Here is a 20,930-nt window from a genome sequence, read left to right as displayed (position 1 = left end):
GGACCAAATATGTTCAAATAGTGCTATCACTACATATGGTTATCATTACATCATGTGTTGCAGATATCATAAGAAGACTGGAAAAGTTGCCTTGTTATCAGCCCTACTCATGCAAGAAATCTTCCATTTCTGTCTGTACCATGGCTTTTATATATTGACTCTGCACATTCGATTTTATGGCCACATATGTGATGACCAAGTGGTGGATATGAGCTGTCCAGATTAAACTGGCATGTTCTGATACCCGATAAGTGCAATCTGTGACACACCTAACTACAAAAGTAGCCCAGAAATAGATAGGTGTGGATAGCAATGTGCCTCATTGCAACACCGACAAGTAATTGCCCTTTTGTGACAATTTAGCACATGCTTCAACATACTAAACATCTTGATAGCTGGGTTCATCACTGATTGCCATGTTCTACAGAGCAACCATGTTTCTGTGCCATGGTCTCTGTTCACAAATCATATTTTGGCTGCAATGTTTGGTGTCCTTTTATCTGGCTCCCCTGACGCATAATAACTACCCATCATATACATATATTAATTGCACTTGTGTTCTTGAATTTGACTTTGTTGCTACTTCTTCGCTGCCAAAATGTGCAACAGACACTACTAGGTACGCCCTATATTTTGGAAAAGGTAGCGGGCAGAACAATTGTCCATGAATTGCTTCTTCATGATGCAGCGCCACTTTTACAGAGTACCATTGTAAAGCTATTACACTGTACCTGTTGCGACACAATACTTCAAGTAAAGGATATCCCAGATAAGTGTGACCACCTGATTTCATGTTAAGCTCCGATTGGTTAAACTTCAGCGGCAGCAAGCCGTTTGCTGCAGAAATAGAAAGTTTTCTATCCCCTGCTGTGTGCCCTTTTTGCCATGTGACAATCGCCATTGCTGTTCATTTCTGATGAGTATATTGTGAACCAGCCTCACGTATAGGACTGGTAACAAGACTGGCTGTGCTATTGGGAAAATTATAGGAGTCATTGCAATTTTCGTAAGACTAAAGTGAGACTGAACAGAGAGTAGACTGACAGGTGCAGTTGTACAGTGTGATGCTAAAAATAATACGAACGATAACAATTTAACTCTAGTGCGTGTCATTGGTTGTACAATTGGTCATTGGGCTACAAGCGTTACTGTACCCTAGTGCTAACATGCCTCGGGCAAAAATGCAAAAAACACAATACACTGTACGTTGATACACAATACACATTACAGTAGTTTACTGAGATAAAGCACCTTTCTGCTCCTGTGCACTCAATCACTACAAGCAACCTTCCTACAGTCATGACACTGAGTGTGATCAAAACACACAAGCTCCTGAACAATGCAAACATGAGAAAGCATAGAGAAGAGAAAGTGAGAAAGGAAATGACAGACACTATCGCAGAATAAGAAATAAAAGATGAACTAAGTTTCACAAAGAAGCAAGATCTCTGATACGATTACTGGCCAACTTAACACAACATACCTACAGTCAGTCACGAAACATCCATACAAGCCTCCACTTAGTTACTAATACCACAACTTTGTTATAATTACAGATGAGTAAAACTCACAAGGAGATACTGTATGCAAAGTTTGCTTCAGTACAAACCGAAACTACATCCTGACTAGTTACAGACAACCAAAGTCACTCAGTCTGACAGCTGATTTGCCTTGAACTTCACTTCATCATACAGTTCTGCTCTCACCATCTTGCCTCCAAACCAACGACTGTCTAATGCTTTCACACCCGCCTCTGCTCCTACACAGTAATTCATGCTTTACGATTAATAAATTAGCAACCAAAGAAATGTTGCAAGTAACATACCACTCATGGAACTAAAAGCAACAAATATCTTGACTATAACTTCAGCATCCTCTTCGTCTCCCTGTCTCTCTTGATATATTACAACTTTCCTTACAGATCCATATTTCCCACACTCATCAGTGACTTCAGCCTCAAGCTCCTCATCAACTTCATCAGCAGTAACCATATTTTTCAATACCATTACAGACGACTACAGCGAAAGCACAAAAACACTTACTGCAGGTCAATTTGTTCACAATTCAGTTGCCTTATTACTGCCACATAACAAACATGAAGTATAAATACAAGGTACAACTAAAGCAACAAAGAGAGTGACAACCAATGATGTAAAAGACAAAACAAAAGTAAATGAACAAACAACTGAAAAGGCAAACATAAGACCAAACAATCACACACAAACATGATGGCAAGTTTTTCATCACTTACCTCTAATTGTCTGCTTGACAGCTTCTGCATGAGCATCAATCGAGCATTAGAACCTTTGATTTCCATTGATTCTTCTTCCTGCAGACTGGCTGATTCTGGAAGTCCAGCCTTGACAGACGCAGACACTTTGTCAGCAGATGCCTTTGCATTTGCAACAGCCTTAGCAGCTTTGGCTGCTACTTCGGCAGGAGATACTTTAGGCTGCACAACAGCTGGTGGAGAAGAGAAAGCAGCAATTGGCGGAGAAGGCTCTCTTCGCAAAACTGTGTGAGTTGGTTCTCCATGCAACTGTTCTGTAAGACACACAAAACTAGAAAACAGCTTATCATAACAATACACACACACACACACACACACACACACACACACACACACACACACACACACACACACACACACACACACACACACACACACACACACACATGCCAGTAGTCTGTCCTGAACTCTAACTTAATGTGCTCATCCCAATCCTTTAGACTGTACATGCTGCAAATATCAACAGGTTTGACTTACCACTTAGCTCTGTCTGAGCAATCTTTGCTGTAACTGCAGCAGCAGCAGCTGCCGCTGCTGGAGGAAGAGTTGTAGGAGCAGACGGTGGAGCTACGGCTACGAAAGGATTAATAGCACCGGGAGTACCAGGAAAAGGAAGAGGTGGTGTCAATCCCTAAGAAGACAATCAATTTCATAATAATAATAAATTAGATACACATCTACAAAACAATTACCTTGCCAACTCTAAGGTACTGACCACCAAGCTCAAACAAGTTCATGGAAGCTATGGCATCAAGTTTAGACTGTCGATTGTCATATTCTACGTAGCCATATCCTCTGTGACGGTTTGGTCTGGATGGTTCAGGACAAAGTTCACAAGACTTAATCCTCCCAAATGCCTCAAAAACACTAAAAACACCAAATCAAAACACCAAATCAAAACACAGCAATTGACAACAAATTAATAAGGAAGTCACACATAGCAACTACGTTTCATAATAAAGGTGCATAAACTTATAAATGAGTTAGTCCTATCACACAGGCCTACCTCTTGACATCAACCTCACTCAGATCAGGATGGATTGATCCAACATAGACTCGGTGCCAATTTTCTGCCTCTTGATGCAACTGTGCAATGACAGGTGCAGCCTGTGGAACATTGTTAGGCCTTCCAACCTTCAACAGACAAGTTATCAAACAATCACACAACAGTTAAACAAGTCTGACTAACCTTGATGTTTCTCCCTCCCACAACCACACCATTCATCTGTTCAAGAGCAATCTGAGCTGCTTCTGGAGTTTCATATTCTATGAATGCGTATCCTTTGTGACGTTGTGTCTGAGGGTCAAATGACATGTCAATGCTTCTAATAGGACCAAAAGGAGTAAAAACAGCTTTAATGTTCTCATCCTTTAGTTCATAGTAGATGCTGCCGACATAGATTCTGCAAAAAATCCACATAAAGATAAAGATGAGGTCAAATGTGCAAAATACACACAAATCGGTAGCACCGGACATTGACATTACCGAGACTAAACAATCTTTACTGCATAAAGTTTATGCACGTATGAACGCTTGCGTGCACACACACGCACGCACACATGCATGCACACACACACACACACACACACACACACACACACACGTGACGTCCAACCTGCACATAAGCATCAATGCCCTCTGCCTCTGTGCAGCTTCCTGCAGAGCCATCATGTTCTGCTGCTGTGAGGTCGTTTGTTTCCTCAACACCTAAACACCAACATTACACTGCAACGTGACTAACAACCTCATACACAATGCCTTACATGAGCCACAGACTGTTCCATGCAATATTTCTTTGCTTCCTCTAGCATTTCCTCTTGGTCTGGAGTCAATTCAGTGATCAAAGGAGGCAGCTGTATTAGATTCGGGTCTCCTGAAATACAAAGCAAAAACACGCGTAGAAAAACACTAAACTTGCAGATAAAGAAACAACAAAACAAGTAGTACAGCAAGTTCATAGTATCGATCATCTCCCATCAGTGCTGCAAGACACAATGAGGGACACACATTCGTTATTTAGTCATTGCCCGAAGGCATTTTGTCACAATGCGCATGCACTTAGCCCGATGATGGCAATGGCTCCTCTTGACCGTGTGGCTTAGCACGTGGTCACAAGAGAATGGACCTTTCTACACAACATTGAACAGGGAACAAAGACACAACGGAGACAATGGTCACTCAGTCCGTACAGAACACACTATTACATATGGGCAAATGCTGGGTCAAGAACACGGGACATCAACATTTACATGCAAACTCTCACTAATTAATCATCAAACTGCTTTATTAGATAATTGGCTAAAACTCTAGCTATATTTAATAAGTGTTGATTTTCATAAACCGACAGAGTTTCGGAAATACTATAATACTAGAAATTTATGCGTTTTGGCCAATGTTAGGGTTTTGAAAGAATTATGCAATCTTCATGCGTTTTGATCTAATATTGCCATAGTACAGTACAGTTATCGCAGTAGAGACACACAGAAAGTTGCACATGAGTACTGGGACTCAATGCTCACATACGGGAACTGACATGTGATCACGTGACTACGATTCCTCTGCCGTTTGCAAATACACTTTGTTATATCTGCTTGACAGAAATTATGGCATCACCATCAAGCCATAAGAGAAACATTCAATTCACTACACGATGTTCAAAAAATACGATTCGCAAACGCACGCCGACCTGATGCCCCGTGTTCTTGAATTAGAGAAACTAAAGGGCGAGCGATTCGCTAAATCATCAAGTCTGCCTACCTTCCAGAGGCGCATCACCAAACCCCCGCTTTCGGCGTTCTCTCTTGCCCACGTCTGCAACAGAGTTGGCTGCCTGCGACCAAACAAAGACTGCAACACAAACGCAACAAAACCGTTGTCAATATCCAAGTACCTCCTCGACAACAGGCGCTTCGGTTGGTGCAACGGGCACGTCGTCGATTGTCTCGGGGTCCGCCATGTGGGGAGGAGGCTCTGCGCACGCGTCCTGAATAGAATTTGCCCTCGGTAACTCAAGTAGACAGTCGCGCTTTCATTTGTATTATCTCAACTAATTTGGTTTGCAGCGAGGTTTTGCTAACTTAAAATTTTTGTTAACTTAAGATTTGTTTACAACAAATTAGCCTTATTGTCAACGAACGCTGTTTCTATCTCACGTGCACGTTGCCTTACATAATTAGATTTAGTTGATATCGAAGTTCACATGGCGACAGCTGTTTCTGCGTCTGGTGACGAAGACGTAGCTAATTTGAAAGAGAAAGCTGCCTTGCCTTTAGTAGATCCCTTCATTGGTAATGTCAGCAACTACGTCGCTTCTCCTAGTGATCACGAAGGGTCTCCAGTGCGAGGTCATCTCATTTTCAATGCTTGCTTCGAAGGAGGTGAGACGTCTTATAATAGTAGAGTGGCTACGAGCTCCGTCGAGAGGATGTAAACATGGCACAACTTCAGACCTGACCTAGTTGACATGTAGAGGCGTGGCTTAGGCTGTGACGTATGTATCTGGCCATAAATACGTTTACTTTGTCTATGCTTGTGTTGTTCGTCTGCCTGTTTGTCAGTCAAATTCTACATTGTTATTTGAGCACTTATGGTAGGTGAGGAGAAATTCAATATTATTGCCTGTTTGTCTATCTACCTGACTACACTGAATTAATTAATTAACTTTGTCTTGTCTATTGTCTGTGTTGCAACGAAGTTAGAACATGCAACGGCAAATATGCAGCCCATTTAGTCTCGCTTCATTCTCATTGTTTTCAGATCATCTCTTTTTCAGATCGAATGACTGAGCCATAATATATGAATATATGATAGTTGTAGAATCCAAAAATCATGAGATTGAAGATAAATTTCATCCAAATGCATGTACTTTAATTAAATGTTGGTGTACAGTTAGTTTTATAAATGTAGTCTCATTAACAAGCCTATTAGCCACTTCATACAAAAACATTCGACCAGCTATTGGGACTATAAATTTGCCGGGCGTGTAAGCTATATTTACGTACTGTCTATATAAGTCAGCCTGTTTCTATTGTAGGCAACTTAGGAAAGGTGGACCGATTATCAGAGTTTGAATATGATCTCTACATTCGTCCAGACTCATGTAATCCAAGGTTAAGTCAAGTACACATGAAAGCTGAAGAATATGTCAAACAAATATCTTCTTGGTTTTCAGGTTTCGTGTTTGGTTTCACTTTTCTGTTGCTAATACAAAGTCTGAGCAACGTGTCATCTTTAATGTGGTCAACTTCAGTAAGACAAAGAGTTTGTATCGTGAGGGAATGAGTCCGCTAGTCAAGTCAACTAGTCGTCCTCGGTGGTATTGTAACTGCAAAGTTATATATTCATGTCATTGTGATAATAAACGTACATGATTTGTTCAGGCAAAGAATTCCACCTAAAAATGTTTTTTATTATCACTGTCCTGACCATTTGAAAAACTACATAATGTCATTTGCATTTGCATTTGACAGAGAAGACGACAGCTATGAGGTGAATATTACTACAGTAGTTATACATTAAATAATTAATTAAGTAATTAACCAAATGACAGTTTAGCATATCTTACTTGGCACATTGATTTTATTAGCTTATGGGAATCTATATGGCTTTATTTATGTTGGAGCATCTTCACACAGTAATTGTTGTCTGTGACATAGCATTACTGTGTTAGTGTGCCATCTTTTCAAAATGTTGTAACACCCATTTACAGTAATAAAAGTTGTTGGCCAGGACACCATGTTGATCAGTATGTATATGGTGAATTTAGTCATGCAGACTGATACAGAAGACAAGCAGTCAGACAACGCATGTGACAGACAGATAGAATGGCAATTTGTGGTGCCTCAAGTTTGGCTTGCACGCAACAGCTGCATGACGTTTTGTTGTCTTTACAGTTTGCATACAGCTATCCTTACACTTACACTCATCTCCAGCAATATCTGGAGCGCATTGAAGCCAACCAGCTGGACTACTTCAAACGAGAACTTCTATGCCTGACTGTTGTGAGTTCTTAAATTCCAGCAATGGATAGTGCCATTCTCATTCAATAACAGGTTGTCACATTTCTTACAGCAACAGAGGCGCCTGGATTTGGTCACTATTGCTTCACCAGGTATGGATCGAGCTTGAACGTTTGTGTTTTTTGACGTATCTGAGATTGCAAGTTGGCATCTCTTTAGAAAACTTGCAACGTTCACATTCAAAAATTGTATTTATGACTGCTCGTGTTCATCCTGGAGAGACACCGTCATCTTATGTATGCCAAGGTATTGCTTTGTAAGTAGAAATGGCAGTAAACAGTTGTGGCAGGAAAACAGTTATTGTGCATGGACTAGTCTAAGAAAACAGGTAACCAAAGGATGATGAATAACTGCATTAATAGGCAGACTGACAGACAGAAGGACAAGCAGGCAACCATGCACCCTGGCAGGCAGGCAACGACAGTGGAAAGAGACAGACTCTGGGCACATGTCATAGTAGCTCGGCAGATACGAATATTGACGGACAGACAACAAACAGCAATTTAGCATGGTTATTGCTACATGTTTTCAGACTGCTCTCCGAGTAATAGATGTCACCTACACTACGTACACCACCTTGTCATCTGCACTATCTCTTGTAGTTCATAATCAATGTATTCTACTTCTACTTTCTAACCGACGATTTGAAATTAGGTCTGATTGACTTTCTTATCAGTAAAGATGCAGTTGCAGAAGTCTTGAGAGATAACATCATATTCAAAATCAGTGAGTTGATGTATTGTAATCATACGTGTTTACAGCTCAGAATGTCTCACTGTTGTGTAAAGTTCCAATGCTCAATCCTGATGGTGTGTTTCTTGGTAACTACAGGTCAGAATTCAATCATTATGTTGCATGCTTGCTCAGATCAGTATTGATCATACATACACATGATATGTTTCAATGTGTTGTGTTGTCAGCTACCTGTGTGTGTGTGTGTGTGTGTGTGTGTGTGTGTGTGTGTGTGTGTGTGTGTGTGTGTGTGTGTGTGTGTGTGTGTGTGTGTGTGCGTGCACCGGGGTCCCTACCTAGAAATAGGCAGGGGTGCTATCTTCGGAACTTTCCAAAGGACATATCCATTTGTCCTTTGTCCATTTGTGTGCGTGTGCCTGCACAGAGAGACAGATAGACAGACAGATGACAAATGGAAGGACAGATAGATAAACTCTGGGAAACGAACAAATGGAAGCAAATTACACTAATTTTTCTCCCTGCATAAATTATTTGCTTTAGATGCTCTTTGATGGGCTTCGACCTCAATCGGCATTGGCATGAACCATCACCATGGGCTCACCCTACTTTGCAAGCAACCAAAGCTCTTGTATTAAAGTACAATGCCGACCCGGTAACTATAGTAACTGTTAATCAAGGAACATGGATCAACAACTAGTTAATTGTGAATCTTTTACACAGAATATTGATCTGGATTTTTACATTGACATTCATGCTCACTCCACTCTTATGAATGGTTAGTTACTTGTCAAGGTACCATATGTCTCAATAATTGACAATGCCACATATATATTCAGGTTTTATGTATGGTAACGTGTATGAAGACATAGAGAGGTTTGATCTTCATTCAGTCTTTCCGAAGCTGCTCTGTGCCAATGCACAAGATTTCTCCATGCTGAACACATCTTTCAATCAAGATGCTGTCAAAGCTGGAACAGGAAGAAGGTAATGGATTGCTTCTTCGTCTATCTATTGATGTTCTCCTTGGACTACAAATGTACGTATACATTGAACACGTGTAGTGATAGAAGATCAACACAGAGCTATTTACTATCAAAATATAATTTTTCAATCAAGTGTGCTTTGTATGTTTTGTAGGTTCTTAGGCAACTGCCTCAATCCCTGCACCAACTGCTATACTCTAGAAGTATCGTTTTTCAGCTACACTACTGGCAGTCCGCATTCAAGTCCAGCACCATATACTGAAGAAGGGTGTATCGATCTATACCTCTACTGTATAATTCTTTACATGTATCTAGTCTGTCGATCACTACCAAACTATTGGTCTGCTTGGGTATCTTGACAACTATAGGGCTGCTGCCATGCAGCTTGTTGTTATCATCCCATTTAATTAATCACCCATCACAATTAAGCAGCTACCTGCATAGCATACCTGCTGCATGGCTCACCTGTCTGTGCATTGTATATGTTTGACATGATATGTATCAGCTGTGATTCTTTTCCTAAACTAAATCTTGACAGACTTCAGATTAGGTCACAATGTTGCAAGAACATTTCTGGACTACTACCACCTTCATCACCTTCTACCACCGTCCATCAAACGCTCACCGTCAAAGCATAATGAACAGAGTCTTCAGCAAACGCAAGGTAGACGAACATCGGCTGATCTGTCCGATGACAAGTTTAAGGTACAAGCAAATAACAGTAGTACATCTGAAGAGCAGAAAGATGAACCAACTGTGTCAGTTGAGACTTTCAGCAGCACTGCAGCCTCTAATTCAATTCGTTCTTCTCATCAGTTGGACAGCACACCTGTTGCTAAATTACGCTACTCACACAAGAAGTAACACTAGACAACGTAATGTAAATCTGGACAGTCATCTATATTCATATCAAAGTTATATTTGTTCATGCTTTTCCTTAGTTAGACCTGCAACTACAAATGAATTTCTTTGATTACATATTGAACTACTGATTAGATAATTGTTAATTATTAAATATAAATTGAGTGTGCTGATAGTAATCCCTTCGTCGCGTCACCATTCACCACAGGCATACACTGAACACCACTGAACTGCAAATGTTCTGCCTATGCATGTGAGCATAATTACAAGATGTACACTATTTATTTCGTGATCTTGACCATCCAGTAAAGTCTGGAATCCCGGAATTATTAGGGCGCACATTTAGAACAAGACGTACGGAACGAATACGATTAATATTTGGTCTACAAAAGTTTCGGCGCATCTATGAACTAGCGAGATTTCGTGACGATTTATCATATGATATTATTCGTAATTTGTTTTTACATAGTTAAAACGCGTGTTTAGGCTCTAGTGTACATATTTCTTCAACCGTGGTGATTTAACTACACTATCTTTAGCACACGAAAGGATTGGAGTGAGACTGGGTCGAGTCTGAGTGTTGCACCACGTGCTAGACAAAAATGCACGTGCTGTACCGTGTAATTATACCCACCACCTTCGTTTTCTGTAGACATAGACACGGATAGCTGTCTTGAACTTGATTGAAAATTGCAGGGAATGGTGCTCTAGAGTGTATTACTCACTGCTACTTGATTTTATAGCTGTGCTAATAAAAATTAAGCCACCAACCAACTAGCTGTAGAACGCCATAGATATGCATGTTCTTCACAGTGAATTGTAAAAGAAAAAATGCAGTACTAGTATTTACGATACAAAGCTTTTATTCACTCCAAATACTAAATCTGACAACTGTTAGTTAAGTCTTTTCATTTATGCATTTCTGAAACATACACAGAAATCTGCACGTGCAGTGCATAATACAATTGCGATATGAACACTACAGATCTGATGCCAAAGTAGATTGGCTAGATGGTAGACGTAGTTTGGTAGCTTTTATCTTCGTGTATCTCTTTCCGTCTGGAGTAACCTCTCTAGCATACTGCCAGATACCATGTCCTCTACCTACAAGTTGGTGTGTGTCTTCTCCCCGTGGAGAACTGGGCTGTGAGTGTCCGTCAGCTGGTGGCATGCTGACTCTGCCATCATCTGTTTGATATCTCTTTGCGTCCAAGGGTACATTGTCTCTGCCTTCTTCTTCCGTGGCGCTACAAATATCGGAGCTACCGTCGCCTGTATGACGTGCACTTTCGGGAGACTCGATTCCACGTTGGCGTGTCCTATTGAAGTATGAAGAGTACAGAGGATTATTATAGGAATGATCGACGGATTGTTCTAGAACGACGTCCAAATCTTCTCTGTCTTCCGTGTTTGATTGCATTACAGAGTATCGCTCGTCATCGTCGAAGTACCAGACATGTTGATCATTACTTGTTTGAGATTCATAAGTCATTCGTCTTTTCCTGTTGTCCTTGTGGTTTTTACTATCCACTGGAGCTTCCAATTCAACTACCGGATTGACTATTCCATGTTTACCTAAAAAACGGTCTCCTGCCTCGTTGTCACTGCTGCTGCTTGATTCATTGCGTTCAACAGTCAAGTTTGCTTCACTGCCTCGTTGCTCGTCGCTAGAAAATTTCCTAGATGTCATTGTCTCTTTGCTTGAGTGATTGTTCAATGGCTGAACTTTCAACGTCTGGACGGAGAACGCTTGGCCTCGAATGCTACCTACGTTTTCTTCACAAATAGTCACTCTAGGTTCACCAGATTTCACAACGTACCGGCCACGTCTATTTCTAATAATACATACGCAGGAAATCAGTTTGGAAGACACGAATAAGAGAGCAAAGAATGTGCAGTCACCTTATGCAACGTACTAGTAGGATAACGCCTGTCAGAAGCAAAGCCGTACATCCTACAGCTACTATTAGATAGACCCACCATGGATTCCCTACAAACACAACCGCATAAGCGGATAACCCTTCTTTGCCTCTCAAATGAGCGACGTTACCGCTCTCTTTCAATCCTTCTGATTCGATAGTGGCGGCCACAGTCGAGTTTAACTTCGAGTCTATCAAATACAAAAAAAGAACGAGAATAAAGTGACGAGAAACTTAGTTCCTATTCTACGAATACTGAAGCAACCTAAATACTATTGGCCTTTATCTTCTGATCAAGTTTAGTAGTTTGCTAGAAGGCAAGCTGCAGAACATACAGTATCATCAGGTCACCTCATCTTGTCCTCAATTTGCCGTGTGTCACCATGTGTCACGTACCGTACCCTCCAGAGAATACACGTGTGCATCAGATAAACCACAAAAAATATTTTAGACCTGAGAGTGTAGATCGGATGTAGAATGCGGTGAATCAACCACTTTTCTCGCATTTTTTCGGAAACTCGATATAGTTGGAGTGCAAATGAAGTTGAGTTGCATTTAGCTAACAGCTAGGGAGGTGTCTCTCCAAGTGCACACAGGATATTAGTATACAATACAACAGAAAGCGCTCACGGCGTCTCCGCCAATCATTCTTCCAACAGTCATTCAAACCTAGAAACTGCGATCGCTTGATAGATGTCCGAACTAGGGCGGACCTCATCTCCGCCTACTGGTCTGTGCAAGATCGCCATATACATATATACATACATAGACACAGTGATGGGCGACGCAGTGACCGAGAAACGTTATGGCAACTTTTCTGTATCCCAGCAGCACACAGCGGTCAAACCCTCCACTCCGATGGAATTCAAAGTGCCGCTGCACGATTAGTGTATGTAACGCGTCTGCACGCGAGCACTTAGAGTTGCGAGGGCAGGAGGCATGTTTGCCGCACGATCTGTTGACGAAAAGCGATCAACTCGAGTCTGCAAACGCAAACGGTCGACTGTGTGCGACAAAATACTAACAGCCAATGCCCAGCTTAGCCTGCTAGATAACACTGTTACATCGGTCATAATCATCGTTTCCAACTTCACTTCAGGTTGATCTAGAGTTTCTGACATGCTGCTATCATATTACAATTACCTTCGAGAGCAGCTGAAGACAACAAGCTCGGTACAGACAATAAACACGACAGCCAGATCAAGAGCAGCTCCATCGTTGCGCTGTACACAAAGTGAGAACTAAATCGATTAGCATAGCATTTCAAGAAGTACGGGTACCGCCCCTCTGCACAGTGCACTAATCAAATTAGAAATCGCTCCGGTGTGCTTATATGGACCAATCAGATCGCAGAGCGCAGCTTCAAAACAAGTGATTAGAAGTTTAGAGTATGCGTAATTAGATCACAATGGTGGGAACGATCGGGGTGGGTTCTCTCACACTGAGAATGCGGCTCTTTCTAGACTGGGGTGCGAGGACGCAACACAGGAAATCCTGCATGACAATCCAAGCAAAGAAATACCTCGACTACCATGATCCACGTCGAGTAAATATTTACTATTCTGACTTCTTAATCGTAGTATATACGTAACGTACCCAGAAACATCATAAAACATACAGAATGTACACAGACCGGACTATGCCTAGATCTTCTTAGCAAGAGTTATTGTTGGGGTTGACGAGTTTCTTCAGTGCTTGGAGCTGCAAAGAGATCAGACAACACTGAGATCAGTGTCGCACACGTTCTTGTGAGACAGAGACACATTGGCAGCCAACGTATCGTTAGCACTCACACCCAGGCAGCTGTCAAGATGCCCTGTGTGGCTACATATTTTACTTATCTAGTGTAACGGATAGATAACCTGTTCATCCTCTGTTAGGCTGGTCACATTGTGTAGTTCATAGACTGTCACTTGGCCTTGAGAATCACCAACCAGAAGAGCCTATAATATATTACTAAGTCAATGTATTATCATACATGCAAATATCAACACCATCAAATTGACAATAGCTACTATTTAACACCATCGCAAGAGTTATGACAACATAGCCAACAGGAATCATAAATATTAAACTATTGTAGTTGACTGTCCTATTGTCAACAAAGCTGTTTCATTAGACACTGAAAACACGAGAGCAGGAATTTTGGCCTACAGCTGTACCTATATGCTAGAACACAATCTCAAAACTATAAACCATATGGATGACAAAGTACTATATAGTGAGTTTGTTCAGCCACTGAAACACAACATCAGAGAAATTACCAAGTTTAGTTCATGCAACCATCTTAATTGGTGTATGGATCGAAGCCAATACCAATGCCATATCAACATAAATCAGTAATATAGTACCCACTGACCACCTTGAAGCGGAATGATCAGTACGTCAATCGATCTAGCACTTGCGCAGCTGGATTTCTACTTCAGCACCTACGCTACGTGTGACGTACCTGATAGGGGCACAACCCTCTCTAGAATCCGCTCTCTTATTAGTGGTTGTAAATACATTTGATGAGCAGAGATTTTGCCTCAACTGACAAAAAATGCAACAATCTCCAAACAGAAGTTTGACTATTTGATGCAACACAGCAATCTCATAGCACTAAATCCCACGTGACCATTTTACATCATTTATGTAATTTCCAATCCAGTTGAGCAACCAAGTTTGGGGTGTTGTATTAAATGTTGAGTACCATTGCCATGCAAACTAATTGTAAATCATGCTTACATTAGAGTTGAGTGAGAATAGAAGACAGCTCTGAGTACATGTCGATGCAGGTTCATGAACTATGACTGGATCAAGTCTATACAGATCACAAATAATAATGATGATGACAATAGTAAAAAGCAGATAAAATCCTTACGAATTCTCAGCAAAGTTCCACACGTCGACACGTCCATCACTAACAGATGCAAGCACACCAGGTAATGTAGGAGACCACCCAATATCATATGTAGCTTTCTACAACAACTGAATATATATCCACTAACTCTTTGTGATTGAAACTCTAGAAGCTCACATTAGATGACTGAAATGTACAGACTGGTTTGGTTTGAGTTTCATGCCATAGTCTCACACTCCAGTCAGCACTGCAGCTGACAAAGCAACCATGTAAGAACGGTGACCAAGCAATGCGATAAACTGGACCCTTCAAGATACATAACACCAAACACATTATAAAACTATTACTCTACCATTTCACACATCACACTCACAACCACATACAGAGATGAACCCAAAATAATATATATGTAAACAAACAGACAGACAACACACAGTCCAACACAAGCACACAGCAACATGCATTCACACGCATGTGCACACACACACACACCTAAATCCTAAATGTCAGGAGCTGCCTCTCAAAGGTCAGGCCCCAGCTGTTAAGCTGGGCCCTGTGCGCTATTCAGGGAACTCTGGGCCTGCGCTAGCAAACTCCTGGAGCCGGGCCAGGCACTCGCAGGAGCACCAACTTGTGAAGCCAACTGTGGTGTGAGCACCCAAAGTCTCACCAGGACCCCAGTGACTGATCACGTCACAGCCGACGGCTGCTTAGGACCCCAGTCAATGACGCTAGTCAATATTTATACTCCCGAGTCGAGAGAAGCAAATGTGTGTTAGTTTCTTGCTTTAGGAAATTATGCCATAGCTCGCCATCACTGTGACTTGAACTTGCAACCCTTCAAGGTCCTCGATGTAAACACTCCGTAAGATGACTCTCTAACCAACTGCGCTATCACACCACACACACACACACACACACACACACACACACACACACACACACACACACACACACACACATGTGCGCACGTGCACACACACAAACACCACACTCACAGTATGACCAAAATATGACTCCAAGTACTGCTCATTGTATGAGCAGGAGCACTTGTGTATGTGACCTTCTTCAGTGCCAGCCAGATAGCTAAACAGCACAACATTCCACGGTTGCAAACCCCAGTTAAACAAACTACAACCTTACATGTTTGTATCACTAGGAAGAAAGTCAAATGTTTGTCCACACGCATGTCTTGCAATTAGTGCCTCACTCTGCTTTCCACTGCGACCTAGTGATCCATCCACACCTTTACGTCCTTTTTTAGATGTCCTCTTTAGATGCATCAGATCTACAACAAAAACAAGTACATTTTACAAAGAGACAAGACCTTGCATTATCAACCCAACCAGTCAGTACCAAAGCATTCACAGCCTTTGCGGATGGACCACTGGACAACACGCCCATCTGTAGCAATAGAGACAAGAACTTCAGTCTTGTCCTCACCAGCTACACGTTCTTTGTCTATCCATTTCAGTTGCCAGATGGGACTAGAATGCTTTCCTTCAACTTTACTATGAACATCCATACATGATTTTAGAAGCAACAAGTGATTATCAGATAGCACACTACAAGTACGAGTCAGAAAAGTAATATCATGTTCATGCCGATGCACTTTACCAAATCAACTACTTATACTTGCACTGATATGTAGTTAACTGTATGTGCACACATGGTCATACACACAATGCTGTGTTGCTCAGAACCATATGCTCCTGTCAGAACAAAAGGCAACTAAAACTAGATACTAAACCAACCTGCTGTCAAGGACAGGAGAGTTATCTGAGCTTCTCACATTGTAAATAGAAATAGTACCATCATAAAGACCAACCTGAAAGTACAAATATTCTATACAGTTGGCTTGCAATTGCCAAATTATTAGACTTGCAAACATACTGCCAATAGGTTAGGGTTCTGGCGAGAAAAATCAACAGCAGTAACGCCTCTGTCAGTATGAAAGACTCTCTCTGGAAACTAACGCACAGACAGTTATACTTCTATTCAAATTGTAAAGCCTGATCTGTACAATGTACTTCAGGATTCTTCAACGACCAACAACAGACGAGACCTGGTTTTTGTTCTGTGTATTCAAACTGACCATATCCGACTACTAAAAGATCCTAAGAAAATTAATACATAGTATGTTACCGTTGTGTGAGGTACGTTCTGTGCTGGTCATGCAAAGACATGATTTACTCACATTGTTGGATTTATTCCATGCCATTGAACAGACAGTTTTGTCATTTGTAAGAGGACACACGTAAGTCCACAGTCGCTCCAAAACTGGTTTGTTTGTTGGTGGAATCGCCTGTTGTGTATCGACTACAAACAACATCAGAATAATACAATCTTAATGACTACATGATATCACCTTCCACAGGATCCAATCCTCGATAAGTTGCCTGCTTGTTTTGATAAATGTTCAGTGTCACCACTCGTTCCATAACTTTCAAAGTATCTTTCAGTTTATCGGACTAAAGAAGACCGTTGGTTAACATTAAACATTATGTCAACCAAAGCTTGAAACTTATAGATCTGATTAAGGCCTTACCTAAAAAATCAGTCTACTATCCACATACTGTGTATATTGTTTAATAATGTAAATAAATACAACTTATCTCTAAACCCACCTTGAGTATGGGATCAACAACTATTTCTTCTGAAATTTCAGGACTGCCTGAATCAGGAGCTCGCATCATTGCAATGCCTGCTCTAACACTAGATGATTCTGAAGAATGGCCACTAGCAATACAACTAGCCCTGCTATCAGAGCTCATAAGGCTAGATGGTTGCATAGAAACTGAGCGAGATCGTTGGCTACGACTTGTTTTAGATGCAACGGAACCCGGACGTCGTTCAGGTACAACATCTTCATCAATGTCTGGATCAGCTGTGTTTTCAACTAAAGATGCATACAAGTTTCAGTACAAATAGAAAGGAAGCGGCTAGACAAACAAGCAGAGGCAGAAAAGCAACTCTATCTATTGCATACCTACAGTTGTTGCTTCATATGTGTCATACATGTCCCAATTAGTGGCCATAACTCCAACATCCTTTACAACAAAATGTGTCAAACAGTCGTCACGTCAGCCACCACAAAAGCTCTTACATTGTGCATCACTGGAACAGTCTGTACATGTTTTACTTTGGCTGAATCGTTGAATGTCTGCATTGCACGTGGTGCATACCAGTCGTTCCCTGCTCGATTCTTGCATAGCTAAGCAGAACAAACACAAATATAGAAGCCGTGTAACTCATATATCTAAGGCTATAATACAAGACCTCCGTGTACTGTTCATTTCTTGCTGCAACTTGTTGTGCATCATCTCCATCCAATGCTACACAAGTGCCTGGCATGTCAAATAACCAAATAGTGTCACTCTCAGTTAGTTTGATGTCAACCTAAAAACAAAAAAAAACAAAAAATGCCAAGATTACCATGTCAGCAATTGTCTATTACAAAATTTTGCTGTACTATAACTATCTGTCTACAACTTCCTGCATAGCTGCCTGTTTTCAATATAGCAAATGCTTGCAACTTCCTCAGTCCAGGACAACCGTAAGAATAATTGACTCTAGCTGTATACAACTAACTCACCACCGATTCTATGTCTGCAGCTGTTAATGATGTAAATGGCTGTGAAATATCCTCTTGTGCTCTCTCCAGTGCTGACAATAGAAAACAGCAATAGAAAGTATTAAACTGTTGAAAATTGCTGCTCTGAAATAAAACTTACAACTTGCTACTGCAGGAATGTCAGTGAAAGATGATGGAGCTGATAACGCGTCAGTTGATGATGATTCAGGAGATGAGCGACTGCTTCCTAATACAGATCTAAATACAAGAGCAAATAACACCACCAGTACTCATACATATTTTATTAAACTTCAATGCCTAATAAGCACCATACAACCACAAAATAAGCAAATCATTTGATGACTAAGCAAGAACAGTATGGCAGATAAAGATCAGAAAGGCTACAGGGAAGACAAATATGCAAAATGGTAGATAGGCAAGTGAAAGGTGCAAATGAAAACACCAAGCCCACAGACACTAGCAACAACCAGCAAATAAATGACAAGTGAGAAAACAAGTGGACAAACAAACCGATAGCAAAATTGACACGACTGCAAGACACAGACATAAAGAAAAGCACAAACACATAACTGACTTACCTGCTAAATGGCTGAGAAAAACTTGTTCCAACAGGACCACCATAAAGAGACTGCTGAAACAATGATTCTGATGCCTGATAAAAGAACACATCATTCATAGCTACATCAATGACAGCAGGTGTTCAGACGAAACGCAGCCACACTACAACTCTCATACAGCAACATGCATGGACAAATACATTATCACGAATGTCCTCCATACATGTGGACTCGAAAGTCCAGCCACCACTTAGATAATGAGAAATAATGACAGGAAACTCTTACCATTAAAAATACCAATAAAAACCTCACAACCACAACAAACGCATTTTACCACAGCTATGTACACGCTTAATGACTACGAATCCATGCACTGCTACCCTCTGACAAGACAAAACCATTGTACATGGTTTGCAAGCAATGATGTTGCTGTCGTGTATAAACACGATTAAAACAGTAGCCCCCAACTCAAGTGACATTCTGCCATAAACTGCAATCGTTCCACTTATAGCATCTACTGTTGAGAGTATACTTAACTACAAATCACTATCAAGCCATGTTCGGTGTGCTAATTTCTAACAGCACACGTAAACCCACGCAGACTTTGAAATCATAACTCAATACAACTAAATTACATCATGTGATTAGTAACTTGTAATCACAGCCAGCCAGTTAGTAAGTGCCAAGAAATAAGTAACAAACTAAACTAGTGGAGATGTCTTATTAGCTGATGGAGATCTTCGTGGTCTCTACTAATACCAATTAAGAATCTCGGCTGATATTTCCACTGTCCTAACTATGGTGCAAAGTCTAAATGTTACGTACTTGCAGATTTATTTATTAATTATTTCAGCCAACTCACCATGCTTGCTCCCAGATCAGCCATCACATTGCTCTGATTCCGTCTGCAAAATTTCACTAAATTTGAGTATCTCTATTCAACCTGAAAGGCTTCTCTTACTTTAGAGATACATGGTCAACTTGCAGGATGTCTCTTGGTGTCATATCAACTCCATTAACAATTATCTATAGCAAAGAGAGACAAGAAACAAAGTAGAACAACTGAATCTTTAGCAAATAATCACAGTTTCTCACGATCAAATAATGTGCTATTGTAATCGAACTGCATGATACTGTTGCATATGTATACATACAACATCGTCCCAGTCGATCACCACATTATTTACTAGCAGTAGCATATCCAAAAGCGTTAATTACCCAAGGTGTAAAACGCTAGGGTACAGTAGTGCCGGCTGGTCACGTGACATACGACTGGGTGACTCAATCTCCCTACTGCATAATACTGACCACTCAATGTGGCCAGTCCCCTTCTCACACTCTTCATTGACACTGACTAAGCATGCATTCAAGCTGCATATTAGCTGAAGTTTTGCCCTCTTGTACTTTCGTTTAAACAGTTGAAATTGGCAAAAACTAGAAACACTCAAATAGAGAAAGTAGCCTATCGAACCGTACTATTACAAGTTTGCCTGGAACACACTCTCCATTTCCCCTCAAATCTGTCATTTTGGATTGGTCACTGTCTCTACAGTTTATGTGTTGTCATTCTCATTTCTCCATTCATCTGATGATATACTTCATTATATACAACTAATCATATGGCTATACACAAAGCCCACACAAAACTGTAATAAGTATTAAACCCACTGATATCAATTTTTTGCTATATAAAATGTTGAATTTGAATTTTAGAGAACAGACTACTGTACTGCATGGTCAGCGTGCTTACAACAAGACTAATTAGTTAGCTTATCATTTAATGTACAGCAGCTGTTCTTGCCTGAACTGGTGGCTTGTTTTGTTGCACTCTATCTGCTTTTTCGAAGCTCTTGCGACTGCCACTCGTCAGTAACTGTCTACTAGATGAAAACATGCTGGCGCGAGAGCTGGCAAACGAGGCGCGTGAGCCTCCAATGCGCTTCACGTTCGTGCTGCTGGTAATGTGAACATTTTGACTTGACGAGCGGGATATGATTCTGAAAATGAAGAAAAATCTGAAAACTTGCGATCAGAATTTAAAAACGTTTATAACTTCGAAACTTGCCGCCTGCGGCCGCTGTCCCGTCGAGACATCTTCAGAATGAGACGTGTGTGTGATGATGTATTTGGTTGCTACGGATAAGCTCCCGGATAAAAATCACGTGGTGGTC

General features: G+C 41.0%; 4 protein-coding genes across 9 annotated transcripts; 1 reads left to right on the top strand and 3 right to left on the bottom strand.

The window, feature by feature from the left end:
* Window positions 1-1,520: 1,520 nt before the first annotated feature.
* Window positions 1,521-5,260, bottom strand: LOC134185611 (poly(U)-binding-splicing factor PUF60-like). Of its 5 annotated transcripts, XM_062653446.1 has the most exons (13): window positions 5,182-5,245; window positions 5,049-5,121; window positions 4,350-4,420; window positions 4,239-4,273; window positions 4,055-4,164; window positions 3,907-3,998; window positions 3,480-3,693; window positions 3,297-3,424; window positions 2,983-3,157; window positions 2,768-2,921; window positions 2,252-2,544; window positions 1,826-2,015; window positions 1,521-1,759 (listed from the first exon to the last, which is right to left on the bottom strand). In XM_062653446.1, exons 5-13 carry the CDS (start codon window positions 4,100-4,102, stop codon window positions 1,650-1,652), a joined length of 1,404 nt encoding a protein of 467 aa, XP_062509430.1. In that variant the 5' UTR covers window positions 4,103-4,164; window positions 4,239-4,273; window positions 4,350-4,420; window positions 5,049-5,121; window positions 5,182-5,245; the 3' UTR covers window positions 1,521-1,649. The 5 variants fall into 5 exon arrangements, with proteins under 5 accessions (XP_062509430.1, XP_062509429.1, XP_062509428.1 ...); XM_062653445.1 differs by having other exon boundaries at window positions 4,239-4,420; XM_062653444.1 differs by having other exon boundaries at window positions 4,055-4,273.
* Window positions 5,261-5,416: 156 nt separating this feature from the next.
* On the top strand, window positions 5,417-10,019 carry LOC134185526 (cytosolic carboxypeptidase 6-like). The gene is made up of 14 exons (XM_062653332.1): window positions 5,417-5,668; window positions 6,325-6,400; window positions 6,463-6,606; window positions 6,671-6,779; window positions 7,184-7,291; window positions 7,362-7,401; window positions 7,469-7,555; window positions 7,964-8,035; window positions 8,098-8,140; window positions 8,543-8,654; window positions 8,723-8,777; window positions 8,839-8,986; window positions 9,140-9,255; window positions 9,524-10,019. Exons 1-14 carry the CDS (start codon window positions 5,491-5,493, stop codon window positions 9,847-9,849), a joined length of 1,614 nt encoding a protein of 537 aa, XP_062509316.1. The 5' UTR covers window positions 5,417-5,490; the 3' UTR covers window positions 9,850-10,019.
* Window positions 10,020-10,559: 540 nt separating this feature from the next.
* On the bottom strand, window positions 10,560-13,033 carry LOC134186115 (uncharacterized). Of its 2 annotated transcripts, none has more exons than XR_009970903.1 (4): window positions 12,031-13,023; window positions 11,897-11,956; window positions 11,749-11,836; window positions 10,560-11,681 (listed from the first exon to the last, which is right to left on the bottom strand). XR_009970903.1 is itself a non-coding variant. In XM_062654035.1 (4 exons), the coding sequence occupies exons 1-4, from the start codon at window positions 12,979-12,981 to the stop codon at window positions 10,826-10,828; spliced, it is 1,077 nt and encodes a 358-aa protein (XP_062510019.1). In that variant the 5' UTR covers window positions 12,982-13,033; the 3' UTR covers window positions 10,560-10,825. The 2 variants fall into 2 exon arrangements, 1 of the variants encoding a protein (XP_062510019.1); XM_062654035.1 differs by having other exon boundaries at window positions 12,909-13,033.
* A 185-nt stretch (window positions 13,034-13,218) lies between these two features.
* Window positions 13,219-20,910, bottom strand: LOC134185660 (dynein axonemal intermediate chain 4-like). The gene is made up of 24 exons (XM_062653501.1): window positions 20,813-20,910; window positions 20,561-20,756; window positions 19,721-19,785; window positions 19,622-19,664; window positions 18,781-18,854; window positions 18,342-18,439; window positions 18,203-18,273; window positions 17,887-18,006; window positions 17,714-17,821; window positions 17,597-17,657; window positions 17,235-17,506; window positions 16,976-17,078; window positions 16,805-16,926; window positions 16,638-16,724; window positions 16,501-16,578; window positions 16,362-16,435; window positions 15,964-16,118; window positions 15,751-15,895; window positions 15,606-15,693; window positions 14,785-14,913; window positions 14,629-14,726; window positions 14,493-14,568; window positions 13,628-13,708; window positions 13,219-13,466 (listed from the first exon to the last, which is right to left on the bottom strand). Exons 1-24 carry the CDS (start codon window positions 20,851-20,853, stop codon window positions 13,419-13,421), a joined length of 2,433 nt encoding a protein of 810 aa, XP_062509485.1. The 5' UTR covers window positions 20,854-20,910; the 3' UTR covers window positions 13,219-13,418.
* Between the last annotated feature and the right edge of the window lie 20 nt (window positions 20,911-20,930).

This window comes from Corticium candelabrum, chromosome 10, assembly GCF_963422355.1.
Source record: "Corticium candelabrum chromosome 10, ooCorCand1.1, whole genome shotgun sequence".
Taxonomy (NCBI): domain Eukaryota; kingdom Metazoa; phylum Porifera; class Homoscleromorpha; order Homosclerophorida; family Plakinidae; genus Corticium; species Corticium candelabrum.
The sequence above is the reverse complement of the archived record's forward strand: the minus strand, read 5'-3'. Positions and strand labels throughout refer to the sequence as shown.

Bases quoted from the DNA above. Each gene is read 5' to 3' on its own strand.
- LOC134185611 (XM_062653442.1), bottom strand. From the start codon at position 5,247: ATGGCGGACCCCGAGACAATCGACGACGTGCCCGTTGCACCAACCGAA. The intron at 5,122-5,181 runs GTACTTGGATAT...GTTTGGTCGCAG, and splicing joins AAGCGCCTGTTGTCGAGGAG to GCAGCCAACTCTGTTGCAGA. The intron at 2,922-2,982 runs GTAATTGTTTTG...TTGTCTTCTTAG, and splicing joins AGTACCTTAGAGTTGGCAAG to GGATTGACACCACCTCTTCC.
- LOC134185526 (XM_062653332.1), top strand. From the start codon at position 5,491: ATGGCGACAGCTGTTTCTGCGTCTGGTGACGAAGACGTAGCTAATTTG. The intron at 5,669-6,324 runs GTGAGACGTCTT...TTTCTATTGTAG, and splicing joins CAATGCTTGCTTCGAAGGAG to GCAACTTAGGAAAGGTGGAC. The intron at 6,607-6,670 runs GTATTGTAACTG...TGATTTGTTCAG, and splicing joins TCAACTAGTCGTCCTCGGTG to GCAAAGAATTCCACCTAAAA.
- LOC134186115 (XM_062654035.1), bottom strand. From the start codon at position 12,981: ATGGAGCTGCTCTTGATCTGGCTGTCGTGTTTATTGTCTGTACCGAGC. The intron at 11,837-11,896 runs GTAACGTCGCTC...TTGTGTTTGTAG, and splicing joins AGAAGGATTGAAAGAGAGCG to GGAATCCATGGTGGGTCTAT. The intron at 11,682-11,748 runs GTGACTGCACAT...ATGTATTATTAG, and splicing joins CTACTAGTACGTTGCATAAG to AAATAGACGTGGCCGGTACG.
- LOC134185660 (XM_062653501.1), bottom strand. From the start codon at position 20,853: ATGTCTCGACGGGACAGCGGCCGCAGGCGGCAAGTTTCGAA. The intron at 17,822-17,886 runs GTCTTGTATTAT...TGTTCTGCTTAG, and splicing joins GAAATGAACAGTACACGGAG to CTATGCAAGAATCGAGCAGG. The intron at 16,579-16,637 runs GTACATTGTACA...TCTGTGCGTTAG, and splicing joins GGTCGTTGAAGAATCCTGAA to TTTCCAGAGAGAGTCTTTCA.